The 25169-nt window shown below is 38.1% G+C and overlaps 1 protein-coding gene across 41 annotated transcripts in view; it reads left to right on the top strand.

Moving 5' to 3' along the window:
* The window catches only part of TRIP12 (thyroid hormone receptor interactor 12), a 154440-nt gene that overhangs the window by 115790 nt on the left and 13481 nt on the right, over positions 1–25169 (top strand). For 23 of the 41 annotated variants that reach the window (XM_069578505.1, XM_069578496.1, XM_069578492.1 and 20 more), the window contains 17 exons: positions 96–249; positions 2276–2504; positions 2802–2920; positions 5313–5520; positions 7698–7798; positions 8017–8191; positions 9415–9556; positions 10610–10801; positions 12475–12626; positions 14093–14265; positions 14737–14810; positions 14893–15092; positions 15752–15879; positions 17079–17230; positions 17926–18068; positions 19328–19484; positions 23821–23919. In XM_069578505.1, coding sequence (XP_069434606.1) covers positions 96–249; positions 2276–2504; positions 2802–2920; positions 5313–5520; positions 7698–7798; positions 8017–8191; positions 9415–9556; positions 10610–10801; positions 12475–12626; positions 14093–14265; positions 14737–14810; positions 14893–15092; positions 15752–15879; positions 17079–17230; positions 17926–18068; positions 19328–19484; positions 23821–23919 — 2598 coding nt within the window. The remainder of the gene's footprint in view (positions 1–95; positions 250–2275; positions 2505–2801; positions 2921–5312; positions 5521–7697; positions 7799–8016; positions 8192–9414; positions 9557–10609; positions 10802–12474; positions 12627–14092; positions 14266–14736; positions 14811–14892; positions 15093–15751; positions 15880–17078; positions 17231–17925; positions 18069–19327; positions 19485–23820; positions 23920–25169) is intronic. The other 18 variants (XM_069578502.1, XM_069578509.1, XM_069578508.1 and 15 more) reach the window with 3 other exon arrangements.

Raw genomic sequence — 25169 nt, 5'->3', positions numbered from 1 at the left:
ATATGTAAGTTAGCATTTATGGAGGTCCCCACTGTGTCTTGAGTTAATAAATTTCTCCATGTTTATATTCAAGGTTTCTCTCTCTTTGCTCTCAGGCAGCCCATCAGGTCGGTGAGGATGAGATAAGCTTGTCCACTCTGGGACGAGTTTATACTATTGATTTTAATTCTATGCAGCAAATCAATGAGGACACGGGAACAGCACGTGCCATTCAGAGAAAACCTAACCCCTTAGCCAATACTAACACTAGTAAGTACCTTTTGAGTCAAAAGTAGTACCATGTTGTCTAGTGAGTAGTGTTTGCAGTAACATATAATTGTTTTATTGAGTGTTTTTCTTAAATTGAGGTAGTTGCATGGTAGTAAATAGGTTTTTTTTTTGGTTTTATCATGTGCTTTAATTGGTAAATGAGCCAGCATGGCTTGACTGGTATCTTCCCCCAAGATTTTCCTACTTTTGTGATTTGCAGTGTCCTGGACTCTGGTCAGAATTGTCCTGTGTGTTTTTCCCCACTTTCAGTTTTATTGAGATATAGTTGATACAGCAATGTGTAAATTTAAGATGTACCACATAATGGTTTGACTCACACAGATCTGAAATGATTACCACATTAGTTGGTTAGAGTGAAATCCATCTTCTCATACAGATACAAATTAAAGAAAGAGAAAAAAGATAATTTGGGTGGTAAGAAATTCTTAGCTTTCTCATGTAATATCAGCAGTGTTAATTATTTTTGTCATGCTGTGCATTACATCCCTAGTATTTGTCTATCTTGTGACCTTCTGACTGCCTTCATCCAGTCCCCCACCCACCCCACCCCCCCCCCCCCAGTAATACTATGTTGAGTTTGGTATAATGGACTTACAACACTGTGTTAGTTCTTGTTACACAACATAGTGAGTTCAGTACTTCATGCATTTCAAAATAGTCACCACCGTCAGTCTACTTATGATGTCACCAAAGGTATTACATAGTTATTGACTGTATTCCCCATGTTGTACATTTCATACTTGTGACTCATTTATTCTTCAACTGGAAGTTTGTACCCCTTAATCTTCCTCACTTGTTTCTTTTTTCCCTCCAACCCATTCGCCCTCCCCACCCCCCACCTTAGCAGTCACTAATTAGTTCTCTTCAGCCCAGGCAGTTTTTAAAATCTGATCTTTTTATTCCTATTCTACATTTAGATCCAGTCACACCCCATCAGATCAGTTCTTTCTAATCTTATGTTTTATACTTTCGCATCAAAATTCTCTTAATTCATGAGAATTTTTTTACCCTCTAGTTTTTGCCATTTGTCTCTTTCTGGAGGGCTTTTGGTTCAGTGCTTTTGTAGTTCTAGCCCAGAGTATAAGGGTCAGCATACTTTTAAGCAGGCCAGGCAGTCTGTATTCCGCTCTACTCTTGTAGCACCTACACAGCCATGCACAGTATGTAAACAAATGTAAGTGGTTGTGTTTCAGTAAAATTTATTTACAAAAATAAGTAGTGAGGTAGGTTAGGCCTTTGAACCATACGTTGCCAACCCCTGTTCTAGAGCTTTTCATCTGTTACCTTTCTCCTACATTTTACTCCCTTTAAGCCCAGTGACAGGTCATCTTTTTCCAGCTTCTTGCTGTATGTATACTGTGCTTAGTCACTTAGTCGTGTCCGACTCTTGCAACTCCATGGACTACAGCCTGCCAGTCTCCTCTGTCCATGGGGATCCTCCAGGCAAGAATACTGGAGTGGGTTGCCGTGTCCTCTTTCAGGGATCAAACCCAGGTTTCCCACATTGCAGGCTGAATTTTTACTGCCTGAACCTCCAGGGAAGCCCAAGAATACTGGGGTGGGTAGCCTATCCCTTCTCCAGGGAATCTTCCCGACGCAGGAATTGAACCTGGGTCTCCTGCATTGCAGGTGGATTCTCTACCAGCTGAGCTACTCCTGCATACTCAATATTCATTTCTTCAGCTGCATTTATTTCTTACCAGTAGTTTTAACTGGTTAGTACTCAAATGTCCCCAACATTTTGTGAAACAGGTATTAGTGAAAATAAGAGGTACAGTGTCGTGCTACCTTGTGTTTTGCAGCTAGCTGGAAATAGTCAGTGGTTTTTAAAATTTTTTTAATTTTTAAATGTGTTTTAATGTTGTTTGGGGCATCTTTATAGACCCCAGTTTATTGCATTAGATAAGTTAATTTCCTTTATAGCATTGTACATCCACTTCAATTTTATGTTAGCTCGCTTTATTGTATTTCTGAAGCCTTTAAGATTTTACATTTTTTATTGCAGGTGGATATTCAGAGTTAAAGAAGGATGATGCTCGAGCACAGCTTATGAAAGAGGATCCGGAACTGGCTAAGTCTTTTATTAAGACATTATTTGGTGTTCTTTATGAAGTGTATAGTTCCTCAGCAGGACCTGCGGTCAGACATAAGTGCCTTAGAGCAATTCTTAGGATAATTTATTTCGCGGATGCCGAACTTCTAAAAGATGTCCTGAAAAACCATGCTGTTTCAAGGTGTGTGAAACCCAAGTCTCTGCAGTTAACTTCAGAAAATTTTAAAGCCATGTTATAGTATAAAATGCACAAACAGTTAATCTGGAGTATCTGGAGCCCTTAGTTGTCTTTCTTTATTCACAGACACCTTCAATAAAAAATAGATAAATGGAAAAGTTGAGCATTTAAGAAAAAGTCTTATTTTAGTGCACAGGTTTCAAAACTAAAATATTTTGCTCTCAAATTTAACGTTGTGTGGCCAGCAGTAATTACCAGATTCAGGCAGATGTTTTATATACAAATTCTTTCTTTTTTTAGTCATATTGCTTCCATGCTATCAAGCCAAGACCTGAAGATAGTAGTTGGAGCCCTTCAGATGGCAGAGATCTTAATGCAGAAGTTACCTGATATTTTTAGTGTTTACTTCAGAAGAGAAGGTAATTCCGTTCATGATAATTAATTGATGGTTAATCTTTTAGTCTGAATATTATTTTAGTAGAATTATAGTTATAATCTGTGAAACAAAAATTGTTACTTTTATATAATTTACATGCTTCCAGCTTAAGTATGTATCATGCATCTTTTTAAAACCTTGTGTTACAATTATATGAGATTCACTTGTTAATTGATGAACATTTACTAAGTTTCAGTGATTTGAGTGTTTATGGCCTAGAAGCAATTTCTAACTTTTCTTTTTATGCTGGTAGCATACAGTTGCCCTAAAGATTCTTTGAAAAAGTCAGAGGTCACTTTCTCTCCCAAGGAATCCTGTTAATAGATCAGTACAGCTGTATATGGGATTATTTTTTACTTCATTGTGTGGATAATGAAATATTTTAAGACTTGGAATAATCTTCAGAATGTAATTTGTCTGGTCCTCTAATTTGAGGAATTTCAGTTTCGAAATCACTTGGGGGCATGGTATTTTAGCATTCTCTTCTTGAAAACCTGAAAGATGAAACTGTGTCACTCATTCAGGGTGTTTATCCTTTTTTAAACCTGCAAAGATAATAAAAGAAGTTCTGTCTCATCAACAGAAATCTCTTTATGGATCTTGTGGTCTATCAGGTTACTTAGGTCTTGTGAGGATGCAGAAAATAATGGTGTTCTCCTGGCATGTAATACTTTGTCTTCAATCCCAGTTCTTTATGCTCATAATCACTTTTTCTTATGTGGGATTCATTTCTCTTTACATCTTGAGAATAAAATAGACACACTAGTGTAAAAATAATATTGAGTCAAATGGGAAGAAGTTCTCACTGTTTATTGTTAGCTCTGTTCAAATAATAATGGGTTTTCAAAAAATCCAACACTACATGTTTATATGAAATAGAAGGCAAACTTTCTTCGTGTCCCAGAGGCAATAACTATGGTTAACAAACCAGATTTATGTACCTGTTCTGTGCTTACATAAACACTTGGTGTATATTCTTATTTTTAGCCTTAGGTTATCTTGCATTTTTATTTTGTTTTAGGTATTTTATGTTTGTTGTCATTTGCTGTTAGTTGCTTTATGATTTGAGAATCGGTATATGAATATATATATATGAGAATATGAGAATCGGTCTTTTTTTTCAGTGATGTTTTAAAAAACTTTTGATCCTATCAATCAACTATGCCATCAGATTGAATTTCCCACCCCCAAGTATTTGTATAGCATATACATGGTGAGGTATATGGAGATATGTAGATTGGTTCTCCCCCTTTGCATGTGGCTTATCTCACTGTTCTTTGAGGTTCCATTTAAAGATCACTTGTTCGTAAATATCTACCCTGCCTCCTGAATTGTTAGATCTCCCTATGGTATGCTCCGGCAGCACTGTATTTTATTTCTCATAAGCAGTTCACTCTGTATTTTTAATTTCTTGTTATATCTTTCTCATTAGTTAGTAAGTGCCCTGAATATATTTTTCTTAGCCATGGCCATATTCTTAGTGCCTTGCTCACAGTCTGGGCATATGACAGTTGCAAATAATACTTGTGGAATGAATGCCTGAAGTTTGAATTCACTCAAAAATCTTTTTTTTTTTTTAATATAAATAATCTGATGGAAAGTTGTGGACTCTTCACCAGAAAAATGTGAATGTTGTGAACGTGTGAACACACACCTTTGTATTCTGTCTCCCTCCCCACCCCTCTCCAGCCCCATGTGCTTCCTCCCACAATCGAACCCCAAATATAAATCTCTGCCTTAATGGGTTATTGTTCCGTCTCCTCGTACACTTGCAGGGATGTGAAGATCTCCATCCTTCAATAGCTGGTGTTTTGTTTATTGGCAGTAGTGTTATTGCGATCTTGTCTCCTTGTAGCATTTGAAGTTAATAATTGTAGGTCCTTTTCTTATCTTTTGGCTATCCAGCCACAGGTGCACTGAAGTTTTGTAATTGCTTTTGATTCTTACAGTGGGTACTTTAAATTTCTGGTAGGACTTTATATGTGACCCCATTTAACATTTTGAGTATATTGGAAGGCCTCAGAAGAGACATGTGTTCAGTCGCTAAGTCGCGTTTGACTCTGCGCCCCATGGACTGGAACATACCAGGTTCCAGTGAGTTTCCTTTACCGTCTCCCGGAGTTTGCTCAGATTCATGTTCATTGAGTTGGTGATGCTGTCTAACCATCTCATCTAATATAAGTATCTTTATTGAAACTTGAATTTACTTCCTTCTATTTTTTGGAGTCAGGTTGAAGACTCTGTCACCTCAATTATTTTCCTGTTTTGATGTACTTTTTATTCATTCCTTGTGAATCAACATTAATGTTTAGGGATCTTGTAATGGTGGGGAGGTAGTCCTGATTAACACACACTCTAACCTCTGTTCTATAAAGGTGTAATGCATCAAGTAAAACACTTAGCAGAATCTGAGTCATTGTTGACGAGTCCACCAAAGGCATGTACAAATGGGTCCGGATCCTTGGGGTCCACGCCATTGGTCAACTGTGGAACAGCCACGGCCGCCACCAATGCCTCAGCTGACCTGGGGTCCCCCAGCTTGCAGCACAGCAGAGACGATTCTCTAGACCTGAGCCCTCAAGGGTAAGTCAGAGTCCTGCAGTGACTCTTGTGCTCTTTGCTTGGAATTCTGCCCTGGTCTCTGAGTCGCACCCATGGAAGTGAAGTGTGTAGGGCACTATAGAGAGTGTACATTTTCCATTTTTTCATGTATGTTTTGTTAAGTATTTAATGAGAATGGGACGAAAATTGAACACTTACTGAAAACCTGCTGTATTGAGCCATGTTTAGAAACCACAGTAGAGACATAGTATTTACATTGACCTCTAAGGGCACTAAAGCTCAGAGAAGCTAAGTGGCATAATGTCTTGAACTTACTATAACGATGAAGGATTTGAGCCTCATTTCTGATACCATAATCATAATGATTATTTACTGTATTATGTTGCATCATATATTACCAACTTTGAGACATCTAGATACTGATATAGTGAAAATATTAAAAATTGGAACTTTTAGAATATAAGAAAAGAACCTGATTTCCCATCTGTCTTTTATTGGCATATCGGAACTTTTGCTCTTAATAAAAGCTAATGAGAATTCTAAGAAAATTCTCTGCTTGCACCTCTTTTTTAATTCCTTTGTTGCACTCTGTTGCTGAGAACGTTACCAGCCCTCATGTCGGTTACCATTTTGTACTGAAACAAATCACACTCTTAAAAGTGTTTTTGTTCCTTTGATGGAAGCTAAAAAGTCAATCTTGCTAAAGTGTATATTTAATAACTGGGGTCCAAAAATTTAATCTTATGAACTGCAAAGCTCAGAATCCTAGCTGCTCTTGGTGCCCCCTGGTGGCAGTTGTCCACCCTGATGTGTATATGAGTTTTGAGAGTTCTGTGACTCCTGGTACAGTGTTATCTTAGGAAGCTGCTGGGTTTAAGTGGTACCATGTAATGGGCACAGTCCAGGGTTTTGGGACCTGGAGATATTACCAGGGACCCTCCACCTTTCCTGTTGTCTAGTTGAAGTGTCTTGCCATTTTTCTCTCCCAGCCTTGCCCACCTCTCTCTTTCCTCACCAGCCCAGTTCTCTCCCCCAGCTGCTGTGGCAACCTGAGGTCATTGCAGGGTTTTACTCTCTAGCATAGGCATGGTGCCTGAGCTCTAGCACAAGTGCTTAGTAAAATATGATGCAGCTCACAGAGATGCAGTGCTCCTGAGCTACTTTAAATGAAGGAACTAAACTTGATTATAGGTTCTGATAGTCAGTGCTTCTAAGGAAACAGATATACTTTCAGAGAGAGACTTTCAGAGCTCTAAGTGACTGATTTCTAATATGGTTTTAAATGAGAAGTTCATAAAAATTTGTAAATGGAATTAAGTTTATTCTTCGAAAGTTCACTTGTCCTAATTGTCAAGTATATTGATCACTCTATTAAGTGTTTTCAATAGATGTGTCAGATGTTGGAAGACTTTAAATTTTTTTTCCAGATATTTCTTACTTGGATTATAATTTAACTGAACCATAACCTTTTTTATCATTTCCATCTTACGTAGTTTTGTTATTCTGTGAATGACAGTATAAACTATTTCTAAAGTTGTTAAATGTAGTGAAAATAGTGCACAAAGCCATATGTGTTGTATTTTATATATTCTAATTCAAATAGGTTGTTTACACTATCACTTTACTACATTTGTTTACAGATAACTGAATTTTTTATAAAAGTATTTATAAATGCATTCATTTTGGATATTATTATCTTTGCACACCATGAAATTACTTTGGGTAATATTGGAAAGTATTTTGATAATGTTAACCTTAATGTGCTGTGATTATTATTTTACTTACTGTCATTTAGATCAGAGAAGAAAAAAGGTACTCAGGTTTAACATTCTTTTTCTGATTTAAGATTGCATGGTTCGTTCTTTGCTTTGTATATTTGTTTTATATACTTTATGTACTGCATTTAACAGTGGAGTTTAACAAGGATTAATGAGATACTCTGTCTATTTGGTTTTCTTTTAGTAATTCAGTAGTCAAGGTATTTATAGTTAGGTATTTTCTGAAGTAATCAATTTCTGTGTCTGTACACTTGTAGAACGTTGGTGCAGAGTTGGCATTAAATAATCACTAAATGGAAAATACTGTTACGACAGTATTTTATAATACATTGTTTCTGCCATTTTGGCTTGCTTTTAAGTGAGTGATGATATTAGATGATGATAATTGCTAAACTTACCTCATGTTTTCCCGTGTGATAGTCGATTAAGTGATGTTCTAAAGAGAAAACGACTGCCAAAACGAGGATCAAGAAGGCCAAAGTATTCACCTCCAAGAGATGATGACAAAGTAGACAATCAAGGTAATTTGTGATGAAACCCTGGGGAGGTGAAGGGAAAGGAACTAGCGGCTAAAGACACATGCTTTATTTTTGCTGACAGCTTTGAATCATGCCTGAGTTTGCTGAATTCCCAGTGCTCTTAGTTCTTGTAGCTAATTAATCTGTTGAGCGGAAGTCTTAAAATTCTGTTGGTTTTCATCATTTACACTAAAATGATTTAAGTATTGTTCTCTCCATAGCTAAAAGCCCCACCACTACTCAGTCACCTAAGTCTTCTTTCCTGGCAAGCTTGAATCCAAAAACGTGGGGAAGGTTAAGCGCACAGTCTAATAGCAACAACATTGAACCAGCACGAACTGCAGGAGTTAGTGGTCTTGCCAGGGCCGCCTCAAAGGACACCATCTCCAATAATAGGTGAGGTGGGGGGATTTTGTGTTACTTCTGTTTCTAGATAAAGAAAAGCTTCATGTTATTCTAGTCAGTGTACCTGTTACATAGAGATCGAAACATGGACACAGGCCTTAATTTTTGCTCAGAGGTCGCATAGCTCCAGGATGGAGCAGATTCTCAGTTCTTGAGCCCGATGTCTGACTTTTTCTCATATTTTACAATTTCAACATGTCTAGTTGGGAGTTGCGTATGTTCAAAACCAAGCAAATAGATTTCCCTTTGAATTTGTTCCTTAGTTTTGTTCTGGAAAAGGGAAAGCTGACGTATTTTCTGAACGTACACATGCTCTTTTATAATAGCCCTCTTCTGCACTTCACAGTGGAACATAAGGATCTTAGAGCAGAGCCCTTTTTAGGAAATGTAAAACTGTCAGTTAAACCATTCACACCAATTTATGGCTTAAAAAAAATTATTCCTTTAAAATCCTCAAGGATTGTTTTGTTTGACTCTGGGTGTAACATAGTGAAGTGAAGTGAAGTCGCTCAGTTGTGTCCGACTTTGCGACCCCATAGACTGCAGCCTACCAGGCTCCTCTGTCCATGAGATTTTCCAGGCAATAGTACCGGAGTAGATTGCCATTTCCTTCTCCTGGGTGTAACATACCAACAGGGATTACTTCCTCTGCAAATAAGAAATTTTTAAAAAGCAAATTCCATTGGGAAAACAAGCTCTTTTTGTTTGGTTTGGTGAGTGGTTTCTCAATTTCAGGTAGTAGAAATAAGCAAATATATTTCTGAAGTTACTAGAATTTGTTATTTGAACAGTGAGGTCTCAGTTGTCATAGCTTATTATGCACCAAATAAGTACATGTTTCTGGTCTATAGGAATATAAGGGACAGTGCAGATATGTCTATACCTTAGAAAACAGTCTTGGAAAATTGCTTTCAGGTTAACACTTAAGAAACTGTTAGGTTGTAGTGTCCATAGATGTTAGAACTGGGTTTGTTTGTTTTTTGGTCTTCATGTAGTGACATGAAATGTATTTTAAGTATTAACTGTGCATTTCTCTAGGTATAAGCCCATTTTCAAACTGAAACTTAAGTGAATGTGGAATCTAGATTTACTAGTCTATAAACATAGGCCAAAAAAGAATTTTAAATGTAGCAGCTATCTGCCTTTGACCAGAAGTTATAATTGAAAACTTTTCTATGTACACTGAGTTTTTAATATCTTTTTCCTTCTTGCAGAGAAAAAATTAAAGGTTGGATTAAAGAGCAGGCACATAAATTTGTAGAGCGTTACTTCAGTTCTGAGAACATGGATGGAAGCAACCCTGCATTGAATGTCCTTCAGAGACTTTGTGCTGCGACCGAACAACTCAACCTCCAGGTACTGCAGCCAGTGCACCTAGCTGCTTCTCTGGACTCTTCCATCCGGCTCCTCCTTGCCTTGGTGACCCTAGATTTCCCTGGATTTATTTGTCTTAGAGCAACTTTTCTAACCAGACCTGCTCCTTTGGCGCTGACGTTTCTTTAATTTGTCTCTTGACTTCCGTGCTTCCTCATCTTATCATTAAGTGTGCTAGACATCTGGTCTTTGACTTTTCTCTCCCTCACCTTCCAGATCTCTTAACAAATAAAGTGTCCCTCGGGCACATCTCTCCTATCAGGTGTCTCCAGCTACAGGTACTAGCCTGTTTACAGACTAGTAAATCCAGATTCCACATTAGACCACTTAAGTTTCAGTTTGAAAATGGGCTAAGATATACTTAGAGACATGCACAGTTAATACTTAAAATATGTTTCATGTCACTACATGAAGACCAAAAAGAAAAAAAAAACCAGTTCTAATGTCTATGGACTCTACAACCTAGCAGTTTCCTAAGTGAAGGAGAAAGCCCCTCCTTCACCGCTCTTTACCTGTGCCCTAAGAGTGCTCAGAAAGGGTAGAGGTGTCATAAACCTTTTGTGTTTCATCTGATCCTTTTTCCATTTTTGATGTACTTTGATCTGTGTGAGTAGCATATGTTTTCTAAGAAATTGTCTATTTCATTAAGTCTTCAAATGTACTATAAAGCCACACCTTAAACTCTTGTTCTGTCTTTTCATTTTGGTATTATATCTCTGTTCCTCCAATTTGCTTTCTCATCCTTTGTCTTTTTTTTTTTTCTTTAATACAACTACATTGGTTAAATATGAAGTTTTTGTTGTTGTTGTTTTTTAATGTCAGAATGGACACTGGTTTTCTGTCATGAAATAATAACATTTTGTGAATGTGTGTGTTTGTAAGATACTGTTTTTCAAGGATCTACCAAGTATGTACCACTTGCCCCTGATTTCTTTTTTAAAGGTGTTTAAGTACTGGGTTGCTTTGGTGGAAATATGAATTGTATACTTATTAAGGACTCTCTAAATCAGTGAATACTGTTTTCATCTCTTTCAGGTGGATGGTGGAGCTGAGTGCCTTGTAGAAATCCGTAGCATAGTCTCAGAGTCTGATGTTTCATCATTTGAAATCCAACACAGTGGATTTGTGAAGCAGCTGTTGCTTTATTTGACATCTAAAAGTGAAAAGGACGCTGTGAGCAGAGAGATCAGATTAAAGAGATTCCTTCATGTATTTTTTTCTTCTCCGGTAAGTTACCTAATAATCATGCCTGTGTGTCTTATTTTGAGAGTAATTTTTTACTCATGCAAATATTTTCATCCCAGGAGTAATTTCTAATATTTCTTGGTCAAGATACTGAGGTAAAGGTTTTAACTTGGATATTATACACATATGGATTCCTTGGTCTTTTATGCGTTAGGTAAACAGTAACACAACAAAATGGTGAAGCAAGTGCCTATACTGTGATTGATGTATCTTGATTCTGTGTTTTTGTATAAGACAGACCATTAATTGTTTGGGCCTGCCTGGTAGCTTGGGCTTCCCTGGTGGCTCAGATGGTAAAGAATCCACCTGCAATGTGGGAGACCCAGGTTTGATCCCTGGGTTGGGAATATTCCCTGGAGAAGGAAAGGGCAATCCACTCATTTTCTGGCCTGGAGAATTCCGTGGACTGTATATTCCATGCGGTCTCAAAGAGTCAGACACGACTGAGCAACTTTCACTCTCACTTCCTGATAGCTCAGATGGTAGAGTCTGCCTGCAATGTGGAAGGACCCAGGTTCGATCCCTGGGTCAGGAAGATCCCCTGGAGAAGGATATGCCAACCCACTCCAATAGTCTTGTCCTGAAAAATCCCATGGATGGAGGAGCCTGGCGGGCTACAGTCCATGGGGTCACAAAGCATAGGACACATCTGAGCAACTAACACGACTAACAGTTGTGAATGTATTTGATTCTCAATATCTGTTTTTGAGCATATTGCAGTTTTCAGTATATTTTTTAATAGAAATATGGTAGACATCATGTATCTATAGGTGTAAGATAAAGTATATGTAAACATTTCTATTTTCTATGTAAGACACAGAACTAACAATTTCATTGAGGAATGGTCGATCACCATTTATAATGTGGATCATAAGACCAGAAGCTACAGAGCAGCTTCACTTTCTTCACTCTCAGTGAGTGAAAGCAAAAGAGTAACCCGGACACTGGTAACTTAACACCATTCTACTTGTTCATAATGGCTTAACAGAAGGCGATTCTCTGGATCGACTGTGTAATAGGGCTAAGGACAGCTCACTTGTGTGTGAGTGAAACTCACCGTGTCTGGTCATTGTTTGCAGGCATTGCTTGCATTATTTTAACTTGTTCCACGACCTAAAGTAGAATTGATAATTATTCGTGACTCATTAGCTGTATAGTTAATACTGGATATAGTTTTATACCATGCTAAAATTATGTACAGTCTATAATTACTTACCGGAAATTCCTTGGGGCTGGATGGGTTTCATGAGTTTTGCCATACAGTACATACACCACTTATTATCTGATAATCCCCAGTAGATTCTGAATAGTACTCCATATACATTAAGTATTTTTGCAACAAAACATACGAATATTCCTACTAAATAAAGGTAAATAAAGACTTCAAACAGCCATGTATCTGTCTGGGTCAGATTTTGCCACCAAATGAGTAGTGTTTTCAAGCCTTTTGGACTTAGGAATTGTGAATACGGGATTGTATGCCTATATAAAAAGTGTGTTTATTGAAATAATTTATTTGGAAGCATTGTTCCAGCTAAATCCATCACAAAAAAATACAATAGAGTAAGTCTTTTATAAAACTGCCTATTAAATATTATTGAGTGGTTCCATTTCATGAGGCCTTGCTTAACCTGTTGGTTTATTTATAACTTTAGCTTCCTGGAGAAGAGCCCATTGAACGAGTAGAACCAGTGGGTAATGCACCTTTGTTGGCATTAGTTCACAAAATGAACAACTGCCTCAGCCAGATGGAACAATTTCCAGTCAAAGTGCATGACTTTCCCAGTGGAAATGGGACAGGAGGCAGGTAAGGATCCTTGCCTAGGTGTGCTCTTGCCACTGGATTTATAGTTTTGTTGAGGTAAAGTGGCAAGAGGTCTCTTGACATCTTGGTCTGCTTAAAGAACACTCATTATAAGGACTGAGGAGATTAAATATTCTAATACGCGAATCAAATAACTTTTATTCCTAAAATCATACCCTGTATCTTAAATATGTTTTGAAAATATGAAGCCAACTTGTGTTGGCAAGTTACAATAGGCTTAGTTTTCCTTAAATTTAGGCTTAGTTTCCTTAAATTGATGTACTTTAATGTATAAAGCTTTTCTCCAAGAAGTTTGTAGTTACAGATGACAAAATGATTACATTCTGTGTAATAATGTGATTTCATATGTGATCCAAGTGGTTATAACTTTGTGTTTTAATGGGTTTTGACGAATAAATGTTTATTTTTTCCCATAATGTAGTAGCTTTACAGGACTCAAGTATAGAAAGAATACATTAAATTCCTTGATGTGTTTTTACAGAATGTTACAAGCTTCCTGGAATATTATGGCTAACAGCCTGAAAAACTTTTAAAAAATTAGTTTGGTTTTAAAAAATATAGTCTGGTGTGTCATAAAGATATTTAAAGTTTTGACTGAATTAAAACGGTATGCAATATTGAATAATGAAGTGATCAGTGTTGTCTAGGTTTTTTCCTGCTTTGAAACTTAATGTATAGAGTGGTATTTAATTTTGATTATTAAACTGTCCTGGAAGATTTTTATGAACTAAAGGGGTACTTTCTAATACATACATGAGAAAACCATAATGTTTTTCATTTTTATCTGAATTTGTGTAAAGTATGTATGTTTGCATATGTATGTATCAATATAATGGAATATTCTTTCCAATACCCCTATTTGCATGCCTTATCAAACCTCTTAGCTGCGTTTTAAACTCCTCTGTATTTTACTCTTGCCAGACCTTTTCAGAAATGAGTAATTAAATATCATTACCAGGTCTAGACTGATATAGCTGTCAAACTGCTTCACTCAAAAGACTGTAGCAAAGTAAAATGTAAAGGTTAGTTTTTAAAGTAATTTTGTAGCTGAAATCTTTGAAAGCAAAAAATGAGGTTTTATTGTTTGTTTTTAAATAAAGAGGACTTAGTAGGTAATGGTAAAATATTGCAGAAATGAGCATGCCCAAATGGTTCAGGAATCTTTATCCTGGGGAAATAATTCCTTCTCAGTGATGAGGTATTTCTGCTCACATAGATTCATGGTGGGACAGAGATGAAATGTTGATTGAATGTTCTCATATGCATGTGTACATATCCTCTTTTATGATAAGTCTTTTCCAATAACTTGGAATTGCTGGCTGTACTATTTACATAGTTACTTTGTGCCTCAGGAAAATGCAGAGTTTGTATTATCATGCTTTTATTTTAATTAATGTATGCTGATTTTGAAAATAATAGAATAACTCTTTTTCACAAATTATCTTGAGCTTCTCTCTCAACAGAGGATCACAGGCTTTAAAATTTTTCAACACACATCAGTTAAAATGCCAGTTACAAAGACATCCAGACTGTGCAAATGTGAAGCAGTGGAAAGGTGGACCTGTCAAGATTGACCCCCTGGCTTTGGTGCAGGCTATTGAGAGATACCTTGTAGTTAGAGGTACTTTCTATATATGTATCTTGTGTGTTTATGTGTACATTTGGGATGAAATTAACATTAAGGGATATATACATTATCTCCCTGTTCATTGCTGTGTTTGTCAAAACCTAGCATCAAGAACTTGGGTGCTCATTACTTATGTTATATGTAGTATTTAGAAACGTTAAATTTTTTTAGGGGTTGACTGCTTACTTGGATGACTGGGTGGGTGATGGGTTAATTTATGCTGGTGTAATAGAAATGACAGTTTGTAATGTAATGTAATAGAAGTGACATTTTGTACCTGACAGTTTTCTTAGATCTTTCTGCTTTGTAGATCAAAGTGTAATATACATGTTTTTCCAAGAATGATTAGATCAAAACATAATATACATGTTTTTCTAGGAGTATGTTAGTTTGACAAGTGTATATATAGGTTTTTCTTTGCCACCCAAAATTGCCAGGAATGTAACAGACTTCTTGGGTCCTTAGGGTATGGACGAGTAAGAGATGACGACGAAGACAGTGACGACGATGGCTCTGATGAGGAAATAGACGAATCTCTGGTAGGGTGCTATTCCCACAATGTTTTAATGTGTAGAGTTCAGGGCCGATAGCTTAAATGGATTTTGTTTTTGCTCTGTTTAGGCCGCTCAGTTCTTAAATTCTGGAAATGTGAGACACAGGCTACAGTTTTACATCGGAGAGCATTTGCTACCGTATAACATGACTGTGTATCAGGCAGTACGGCAGTTCAGTATACAGGCTGAAGATGAACGGGAGTCCACGGATGATGAGAGCAATCCTCTAGGAAGAGCTGGCATTTGGACGAAAACTCATACAATATGGCAAGTCTGAAAATGACTGGTTTTTCATCAACAGTGTTCGTGTGTTTTGGAATTCCTATTACTGGCTGGCTTGCATAAGGAGAGAATGGACTCTAAATTCTGTAGTTTGTTATTAAAAGCCACTTTCAGCATTCCATCGTGTGTGTGTGTGTGCGCATTCCATCGTGTGTGTGTGTGTGTGTGTGTGTGTGTGTGTGTGTGTGTGTGTTAGCTTCCTCATTAAATTTACATGAAAATGTGTTTGGGCAATAAATAATCATAACTTGTCTCTACTTTAATAGTAGCTTCAAGCCTTTAAGTCAAAAAAGAACTACGATGATATTCCTGTAGGTAGTAGGAAGTTTGGCACCTGTTATCCCTTAGAGGCATTTGGGTGTAATTTCCTACGTTACTGATGAATATCTGCATACTCATTGAAAGAGAGTAATTCTTCCCAGAACCAGCCCTTGGAGTTGGCCCCTCCTAGGATGGTGGTCTCAGGGGGTCTTTTCTAGGAAGCAGTCCCACTGACATTTGTCCAAATCCAGAACTAGGGAGACTGTGGCTAGATACCAGAGAATTGTTCTGGTAACTGTGTTATCAGTGGCTTGTACTTTGGCCTTGGAGAATAACTTGCAGTTTTAAAACCTACTTTTGGTTTTCCTACTCTATTACTTTAGGTACAAACCTGTGCGAGAGGACGAAGAAAGTAATAAAGATTGTGTTGGTGGTAAAAGAGGAAGAGCCCAGACAGCTCCAACAAAAACTTCCCCTAGAAATGCAAAAAAGCATGATGAGCTGTGGAATGGTGAGCGATGCCGACAGGGCAGTGGATTGCCACTGCCATGGGGCAGTAGACTTCCTGCCCTCAAGGTTTTAACAGTGTTTTATATCTAGTAGTAGAAGCTTTACGTATAATTTATAAAGATATAAATTACTACAAACACTTGGTTGCTTTAAATTGAACCATATGAAACCTTATCTTCAGAGAATATTGGGAAAAACTTTTTCATGAAATCAAAAGCAAATTTCATTAGTAGAACATATTCACTAAAGAAGAGACTAGTCATTGGCAGGGTGTCCCTTAGCTTTTATTGTTACTTGTTATAATAGTAAGATCTAACAGTTAATAGAAGGAATAGAAAGTTTTGCCAGGTTATAAAATGATTACCGAAAGTAGTTGACACCTCCCAGTTGACTTACCTTCCTTTGTAATATTTCCTTCCAGGCTGATTTTGCTCATTTCCCGCCCTTTTTTAATATGATGGTAACCATGCCTTACTGATAGGCCGCTTTCCTAGGGGACCACTCCCTATCAGGGGTTTCCAGTCACTGGTGATGTTGAAATTTCCCTGGTCCACAGAAATAAGTGATCATAGCAGTTTTGTTTTTCATAGAACTAAGTTTTTTTCAATATAAGAAGGTCTTTATTTTGAGATATTTGTCTCTGTGCTTTCAATATTAAAAAATTGCCCTTTTATGCAGTGATCATGTTGTACTTTTTAATTTCTTGGCTTGGTAAAAGTAAGTGATAACAGCTCAATCTTTTTTTTTTTAATTGCTATTACTTTGTGAGATCTAACAGCAAAGGAATCTCAGCTCCTACTTGAAACTGTCACACTGTTTTATATGGTCATTTAAAACTGGATATTAAAAAATGCAGGAAATACCTATAACTGAATGTAAATATTTTGTCTTTACTCCTCTATGGCCATTTTCTTCTTAACTGTTTTTCTAGTGTAAAGAGGAAATGCAAAGGAGTCAGTTTTTCTCCTCTACAGTGTATTTGTATGAGAGGAAAAGTGGAATTTTCCTAAGCCTGGATGATTTATCTATAAGATAAGGAGGAAGAAATGTTTAAGCTATCAGTACTTACTAATAAGATACTGAGCGTTAAACCTTAATCACTTGTGGTCACTGTTTTAGGCACCATGAGATGATGCTGGCTCTATTAGCTACAACTTTCTAACTTTGATCAGCACTTAACTTTGAATTTTTGCCCTTTAGATGGAGTGTGCCCGTCCGTATCAAATCCTTTAGAAGTTTACCTCATACCCACAGCACCCGAAAATATCACTTTTGAAGACCCGTCATTAGATGTGATTCTTCTTTTAAGAGTTTTACACGCCGTCAGTAGATATTGGTATTACTTGTATGATGTGAGTAATGCTGTCTACTTTTGAAGTTTTCCTGTTGTATTGTCATAACACGTTATCTCTTAGTTTCTGTCTAGTGGTTGATCAATTTCCTGTTGTACTAGAAAGAAGAACAGTGATTCAGCCAAATAGCGGGAATCCCAGCCCAGTGACTTGCAGTGTACTTGTCAGTGGGAGCTTCTCCCTCCCTCTCCCTCCCTCTCCCTCCCTGCTCCCACCCCATGTTCTTGGATTAGTTTTCTTGGCAGACTCATAAATTATTCTCTAGCTATAATTTGTCTAATCAAGCAAAAAGTAAAAATTGAACATTAATTTATTGTAATTAAATCTTTAGGTACGTTTAGCTTCAAGTCCATTTATTCAGGATGTATATGAGGTCAGGCAAAAGTTGAATGCTGTCTTCAAAACGTAAAAATAATGGAGGGAAGAATGAAGGGGAATTGGCCTTGCTTGAAACATCAGCTGGTGTGTCCATGGCTGAGCTAGCACCAGCAGCCTGTGGGGGTTGGGATGTTTCAGCTATGCAATATTGTAAAAATTGTTGTTTGGGTTGGGACATACCAATGAGAAGCTGTATGTTAGAAGCCAGCAGGGGATACCTAAGCACAACTGTGTATGTATTTGGGGATAAAGGAGATGATCAGAAACGTAATCTTCATGTTTTACTGCATAATAGACTCTTTTTTTTTTTTTTCCAGAATGCAATGTGCAAGGAGATTATTCCAACTAGTGAATTTATTAACAGTAAGTTGACAGCAAAAGCAAATAGGCAGCTTCAAGATCCTTTAGTAATCATGACAGGAAACATCCCTACATGGCTCACTGAACTAGGAAAAACCTGGTAAGACAATCACTTCTGTCCTGGTGGGCTTGAGAGTGTTACCATTTGTGTTGGTCTCCACATAATTTGTTACAAAAGCATAGTCTTTAGTTGAGCCTATTTAATGGTGTCACTTTAGTGGCCAGACAGGGTGAACTGGGGCCAGTCCTGGGTCTACTTGATAGTGTCTTTATATGTGAAATAGGAAAGAACAGAAGGATATTTGACCGAAGAGATTCGACTGTCTTCCATCATAAAATTGCAAAACAAAGGTGGAGTTGGTTGATTCTCCAAGCCTCTTTGGGTCCAGACCTACATTCTCAGAGACAATAGGACTACACTGGTGAATACAGTAACCACAGCCACATGTGGCTGTATTTACATTTAGATGAATTAAAATGAAAGAAAATTGAGTTTTCTAGTCACACTCTCCACATCCTTGCCTGAATTTCCGTATTGGACATGATGGATACTGAAGGTTTAAGTAAAGTCGCTCAGTGATGGATACTAAATGTTTAAGTGAAGTCGCTCAGTCATGTCTGACTCTTTGCAATCCCATGGACTGTAGTCTACCAGGCTTCTCTGTCCATGGGATTTTCCAGGCAAGAGTACTGGAGTGGGTTACCATTTCCTTCTCCAGGGGATCTTCCTGACCCAGGGATCAAACCCAGGTCTCCTGAATTGCAGGCAGACGCTTTACCCTCTGAGCCACCAGGGAAGCCCTAAGAAATGCTCTTGGCAGCTCTGTGTCAAGATCTTCCAAAATCGTGTATCAGTAGCAAGGCCTGTGTTTCTGTAGCTTTCATTTGTTTAAAAACCACCAGCTGCCTTTTGGCAGTTTTGAGTGACTTGACAAATGCAGAAACTAAGAGGAAAATCATAAGTTTAGTAAAACCATTACTTGTGTGTGTATGGTGGAATGGGGTGGGCTGGTAACCTGGTGAAGTGGTGATTATATTTTAAAATTTAGTCTTCCCTAATCATGTTATACATATTTATTAAGAGATTGTTGGGTAGATTTAAGATGATCTAGGATGGACTTGATCTTTGTGGTTGAATTTCAGATTTCATAGTGAATGGCTGCTTAATGTATTATTACTAAATCACTTAGTTCATGCAAGAATTATGAAAATTATTCAAAATTAGTTTGAGTAGACCACTTTTATTGATTACATTATAATTATTAATTGTATCATATCAAAAGTTGTTTCTGAGATAGGATTTTTAAGTGGGTTCTGATTCTAATTCAGTTAATAAATTTATATCGCATCTTTTTACAGCCCATTTTTCTTCCCTTTTGATACCCGGCAAATGCTTTTCTATGTAACTGCATTTGATCGGGACCGAGCAATGCAAAGATTACTTGATACCAACCCAGAGATCAACCAGTCTGATTCTCAAGATAGCAGAGTTGCACCTAGATTGGACAGGAAAAAAGTAAGTTTCTCCCATAAGTATTTAAAGTTAAGCCATACTGAGCTTTTAAAATAGTGGGAAAACTACACGTGTGATGCATCTAATTCTCCGTGTTGGTTTAGAGACTTGAGTTCAGTCGCTCAGTCATGTTTGACTATTTGCAGCACAATGGACTGCAGCATGCCAGGCTTCCCTGTCATGTCACCAGTTCCCAGAGCTTACTCAAACTCATGTCCGTCGAGTCGGTGATGCCATCCAACCATCTCATCCTCTGTCGTCCCCTTCCCCTCCTGCCTTCAGTCTTTCCCAGCATCAGGATCTTTTCCAGTGAGTCAGTTCTTCGCATAAGGTGGCCAAAGTATTGGAGTTTCAGCTTCAGCATCAGTCCTTCCAATAAATATTCAGAACTGATTTCTTTTAGGATGGACTGGTTGGATCTCCTTGCAGTCCAAGGGACTCTCAAGAGTCTTCTCTAACACCACAGTTCTAAAGCATCAATTCTTCAGCACTCGACTTTCCGTATAGTCCAGCTCTCACATCCATGCATGACTACTGGAAAAACCATAGCTTTGACTAGTTAGACCTTTGTTGGCAAAGTAATGTCTCTCTCTGCTTTTAAATATGCTGTCTAGTTTGGTCATAATTTTCTTTCAAGGAGCAAGTGTCTTTTAATTTCATGGCTGCAGTTACCACCTGCAGTGATTTTGGAGCCCCCAAAAATGAAGTTTGTCACTGTTTCCATATATATGTGCCATGAAGTGATGAGTCCGGATGCCATCATCTTAGTTCTCTGAATGTTGAGCTTTAAGCCAGCTTTTTCACTCTCCTCTTTCACTTTCATCAAGAGGCTCTTTAGTTCTTCTTCACTTTCTGCCATAAGGGTGGTATCATCTGCATATTTGAGATTATTGATATTTCTCCCGGCAATCTTGATTCCAGCTTGTGCTTCATTCAGCCCAGCATGTCTTATGATATACTCTGCATACAGTTGAATAAGCAGGGTAACAATATACAGCCTTGATGTACTCTTTTCTCGATTTGGAACCAGTCTGTTGTTCCATGTCCAGTTCTAACTGTTGCTTCTTGACTGGCATACAGATTTCTCAGGAGGCAGGTCAGGTGGTCTGGTATTCCCATCTCTTGAAGGATTTTCCACAGTTTGTTGTGATCTACACAGTCAAAGGCTTTGGTGTGGTCAATAAAGCAGAAGTAGTACTCTTGCCTAGAAAATCCCATGGACGGAGGAGCCTGGTAGGCTGCAGTCCATGGGGTCGTGAAGAGTTGCACACAACTGAGCGACTTCACTTTCACTTTTCACTTTCATGCATTGGAGAAGGAAATGGCAACCTACTGCAGTGTTCTTGCCTGGAGAATCCCAGGGACGGTGGAGCCTGGTGGGCTGCCATCTATGGGGTCGCACAGAGTTGGACACGACTGAAGTGACTTAGCAGTAGCAGCAGATGTTTTTCTGGAACTCTCTTGCTTTGCCAGTGATCCAACAGGTGTTGTCAATTTGATCTCTGGTTCCTCTGCCCTTTCTAAGTCCAGCTTGAACATCTGGAAGTTCACAGTTCATGTACTGTTGAAGGCTGTCTTGAAGAATTTTGAGCATTACTTTGCTAGCATGTGAGATGAGTGAAGTTGTGCGGTGTTTGAGCATTCTTTGGCATTGCCTTTCTTTGGGATTGGAATGAAAACTGACCTTTTCCAGTCCCATGGCCACTGCTGAGTTTTCCAGATTTGCTGGCATATTGAGTGCAGCACTTTCACAGCATCATCTTTTAGAATTTGGAATAGCTCACCTGGAATTCCATTGCCTCCACTAGCTTTGTTCATAGTGATGCCTTCCTAAGGCCCACTTGACTTCGCATTCCAGGATGTCTGGCTCTAGGTGACTGATCACACCATCGTGGTTATCTGGATCATGAAGATCTTTTTTGCATAGTTCTTCTGTGTATTCTTGCCACCTCTTCTTAATATCTTCTGCTGCTATTAGGTCCATAACATTTCTGTCCTTTATTGTGCCCATCTTTGCATGAACTGTTCCCTTTGTATCTCTGATTTTCTTGAAGAGATCTCTAGTCTTTCCCATTCTATTGTTTTCCTCTATTTCTTTGCGTTGATCACTGAGGAAGGCTTTCTTATCTCTCCCTGCTATTCTTTGGAACTCTGCATTCAAATGGATATGTCTTTCCTTTTCTCCTTTGCCTTTCACAGCTTTTCTTTTCTCAGCTATTTGTAAGGCCTCCTCAGACAGCCATTTTGCCTTTTTGGCATTTCGTTTTCCTGTGGATGGTCTTAATCACTGCCTCCTATACAGTGCCATGAACCTCTGACCATAGTTCTTTAGGCACTCTGTCTATCAGATCTAATCCCTTGAATCTATTTGTCACTTCCGCCGTATAATCGTAAGAGATTTGATTTAGGTCATACCTGAATGGTCTAGTGGTTTTCCCTACCTTCTTCAATTTAAGTCTAAATTTGGTAATATGGAGTTCATGATCTTAGCCACAGTCAGTTCCCAGTCTTGTTTTTGCTGACTGTATGGAGCTTCTCTGTCTTTGGCTGCAAAGAATGTCATCAATCTGATTTTGGTATTGACCATCTGGTGATGTACACATGTAGAGTCTTCTCCTGTGTTGCTGGAAGAGGATGTCTGCTATGACCAGTGTGTTCTCTTGGGAAAACACTGTTAGCCTTTGCCCTGCTTCGTTTTGTACTCCAAGGCCAGATTTGCCTGTTACTCCAGGTATCTCTTGACTTCCTACTTTTGCATTTCAGTTCCCTATAATGAAAAGGACATCTTTTTTGGTTGTTAGTTCTAGAAGGTCTTGTAGATCTTCATAGAACCATTCAACTTCAGCTTCCTCAGCATTATTGGTTGGGGCATAGACTTGAATTACTGTGATATTGAATGGTTTGCCTTAGAAATGAACAGAGATCATTCTGTTGTTTTTGAGATTGCATCCAAGTACTGCATTTCTCACTCTTTTGTTGACCATGATGGCTACTCCATTTCTTCTAAGGGATTCTTGCCCACAGTCATAGATGTAATGGTCTTCTGAGTTAAATTTAGCTGTTCCAGTCCATTTTAGTTCGCCAATGCCTAAAATGTTGATGTTCACTCTTGCCATCTCCTGTTTGACCATTTCCAGTTTGCCTTGATTCATGGATCTAACATGGAGCTTGATTCATGGACCTACCTTAGTCTTTGGTTTTCTTCTTATCCAAATGTGTTCTCCATATTTTCCTGTCAATCTCTTAGAATCTCTTGAAATTCTTCTTTACTCCAGTAAAAGTCCTCTCCCATCCTCAGTTTCTATAATGATTTTTATGATTGTTTTTCTCTTTTAGTCTCCATAACTCTTGTGCGAAGGAAGAATCTTGTGTTCTTTAATTGAGACTTACTTTTCTTTCTAAATTATGAACTCTTGTCTCCCTTTTATAACTGATGCCTTTATGCTATAGGTAGAATTAATCAAATCCACATCATTCCCTTGGTGAATCAGTTCAGTTAGAAGAGATACATCACATCCCTGATGTAGTTCATGTCTCTAAGCCAGCCTTGTGTTGCTGACTTCATTTTTTTGTGCTTCTAATCCTGGCCTCTAAACCACACAGCCCTGGGCTGTTTCCATGGAAGACCTTTCCTGAACTTCCCACACTGCACTGCCTTTTCTCAGGACTTCTGTGTTCATCTGTGTCCTTCTTGCTGAGGAGTCTTATTCAAGTCTGTCTTCATAATAAAAACTTCTCTCTCCAGAAGTCTCATGAAAGCCATCAGTAACGGCATGAAAGAGGGGGGAGTGGGAGGAATGAGAAGTGAAACAGAAAACATTTTTCTTAATCCTGTCTTTATTTGCATCATTTATCATTCTGAAACACAAAGCAATGATAGAACTTGGGAATCTATCAGTGCCTTTCTTGGCGCCATGAATCTCCTCAGTAGATGTTTGCAGTAGTGCTTGTAGGATCTCTGCAGGTCAGAGCCAGTCGGTCTGCAGCTCACCTGTCACCTGCACGGTTACTTCTCCATCATCTGTAAATGTACCCAGCAAGACTTTGTGGAGCCACAGCCCTGAATTCCACTGATGTTTGAGAAGGTTACAGAGATCCTTCCTTTACCATCTTGAATTTTCTAAATATCCCATGAGCTCAAGATAGTAATTACACTCAGCTTTTCTTCACGATAGCAGGATGTTGTTTATGTTTGTAGCACTGCAGCTGTATCTTAAACATTTTGAGGTATGTTTTTTTAAGAAATAATTTTTAATAATTGAATTGATTCCTTCCCCCACCCCGAGAGAAATGCCACGTGTTTATTAAAATCTCCTCACATTTGTACTTGCTTTTGCAGCGTACTGTGAACAGAGAGGAGCTGCTGAAACAAGCGGAGTCTGTGATGCAGGATCTTGGCAGCTCACGGGCCATGTTAGAAATCCAGTATGAAAATGAGGTGAGCTTAGGAGCCTGTTGACTTGTGCTTGTGACAAGATGGCACTGGAGTTTCTTGGTCCTGTGAAATTCTAAAAGACGATTGAGAACTTTATCTCAGAACCTGAGATTTAGTCTGTTTTCTCTTCAGTGATTTGTTCCAAGTTCTCCATTTTTTGAGGTTACATTGTATAATGAAAGACAGGGTTTTTTTTTTTTTTCCTGGCATAAAAACAAGTGTTTGTTTAGGTTGATAAAGTGAAAGGTTTTAAATATAACTTTAAAAATCTTCCAACTACTGTTTACTGAGCTACAACTCATATATAATAAATTCACACTTTTATCAGTGTTACACAGTTCTGAAAATTGACAGATGTATGCAGTCTATGACCACTGCCACATCAAGATAAAGGATAAAATCCTATCACCACAAAAAGTTCTTTTCGACCATTTTACAGTCAGTCCCCAGCCTTTATTCACCTTGATTTTGTTTCCCATGACCTTGGTAAACTTAATTATTGGTTCTAGAAATTTCTAAATTGATCATTTGGGAGGGTTGTAGATACAGGGCTTGGGCAACTTTTCTATGAAGAGCAAGAAAATAAATATTTCAGACTTTGTGGGCCCTTGGATCTTCATCAGAACACCTCAGCTCTGCCTTGGTAGCCTGAACACGGCCCTGCACAATACAGACACGAAACGAGTGTGGCCGTGTGTCAGTAAAACTTTATTTGCAGTCACTGAAATTTGAAGTCATGTAATTTTTACACATTATGAGATATTATTCAAGAATTTTTAATACTGTAAACTCGTTCTTAGTTTACAGACTGTACAAAGCAGGCAGTAGGCGTGAGCTGTAGTTAACTGATCCATGTTGGAGACAGTCATGTCATCAATGAAAAAAGACAACTTTTCTTTCTAATCTTCTGTCTTTTGTTTCTTTTGAGATGTTTTTAAATAGCCAGGCCACTGCACCAGAGGCTCACTGATTTTGACAGAAATAATGATTTTTTTGTCTACTTTGACCCAGAAGTATTGAGTCTCCTGGGGATGCTTTCCTTCCTCTTGCCCTTAATTTTTTTTTCCTTAGGACAAAACTTAAGCCTTTAGATTTCTAAAACTCATGAACATAACATATAATGTTCCATTATACTGATTGCTAGCTGACTCAGTCACTCAGTCATGTCCAACTCTCTGCAACCCCACAGACTGTAATCTGCCAGGCTGAAGAGATACAGTACTTATGTGTTTACAAACCCAGATTTCTTATTT

This window comes from Ovis canadensis, chromosome 2 (assembly GCF_042477335.2).
Source record: "Ovis canadensis isolate MfBH-ARS-UI-01 breed Bighorn chromosome 2, ARS-UI_OviCan_v2, whole genome shotgun sequence".
Classification (NCBI taxonomy): Eukaryota; Metazoa; Chordata; class Mammalia; order Artiodactyla; family Bovidae; genus Ovis; species Ovis canadensis.
The sequence above is the reverse complement of the archived record's forward strand: the minus strand, read 5'-3'. Positions and strand labels throughout refer to the sequence as shown.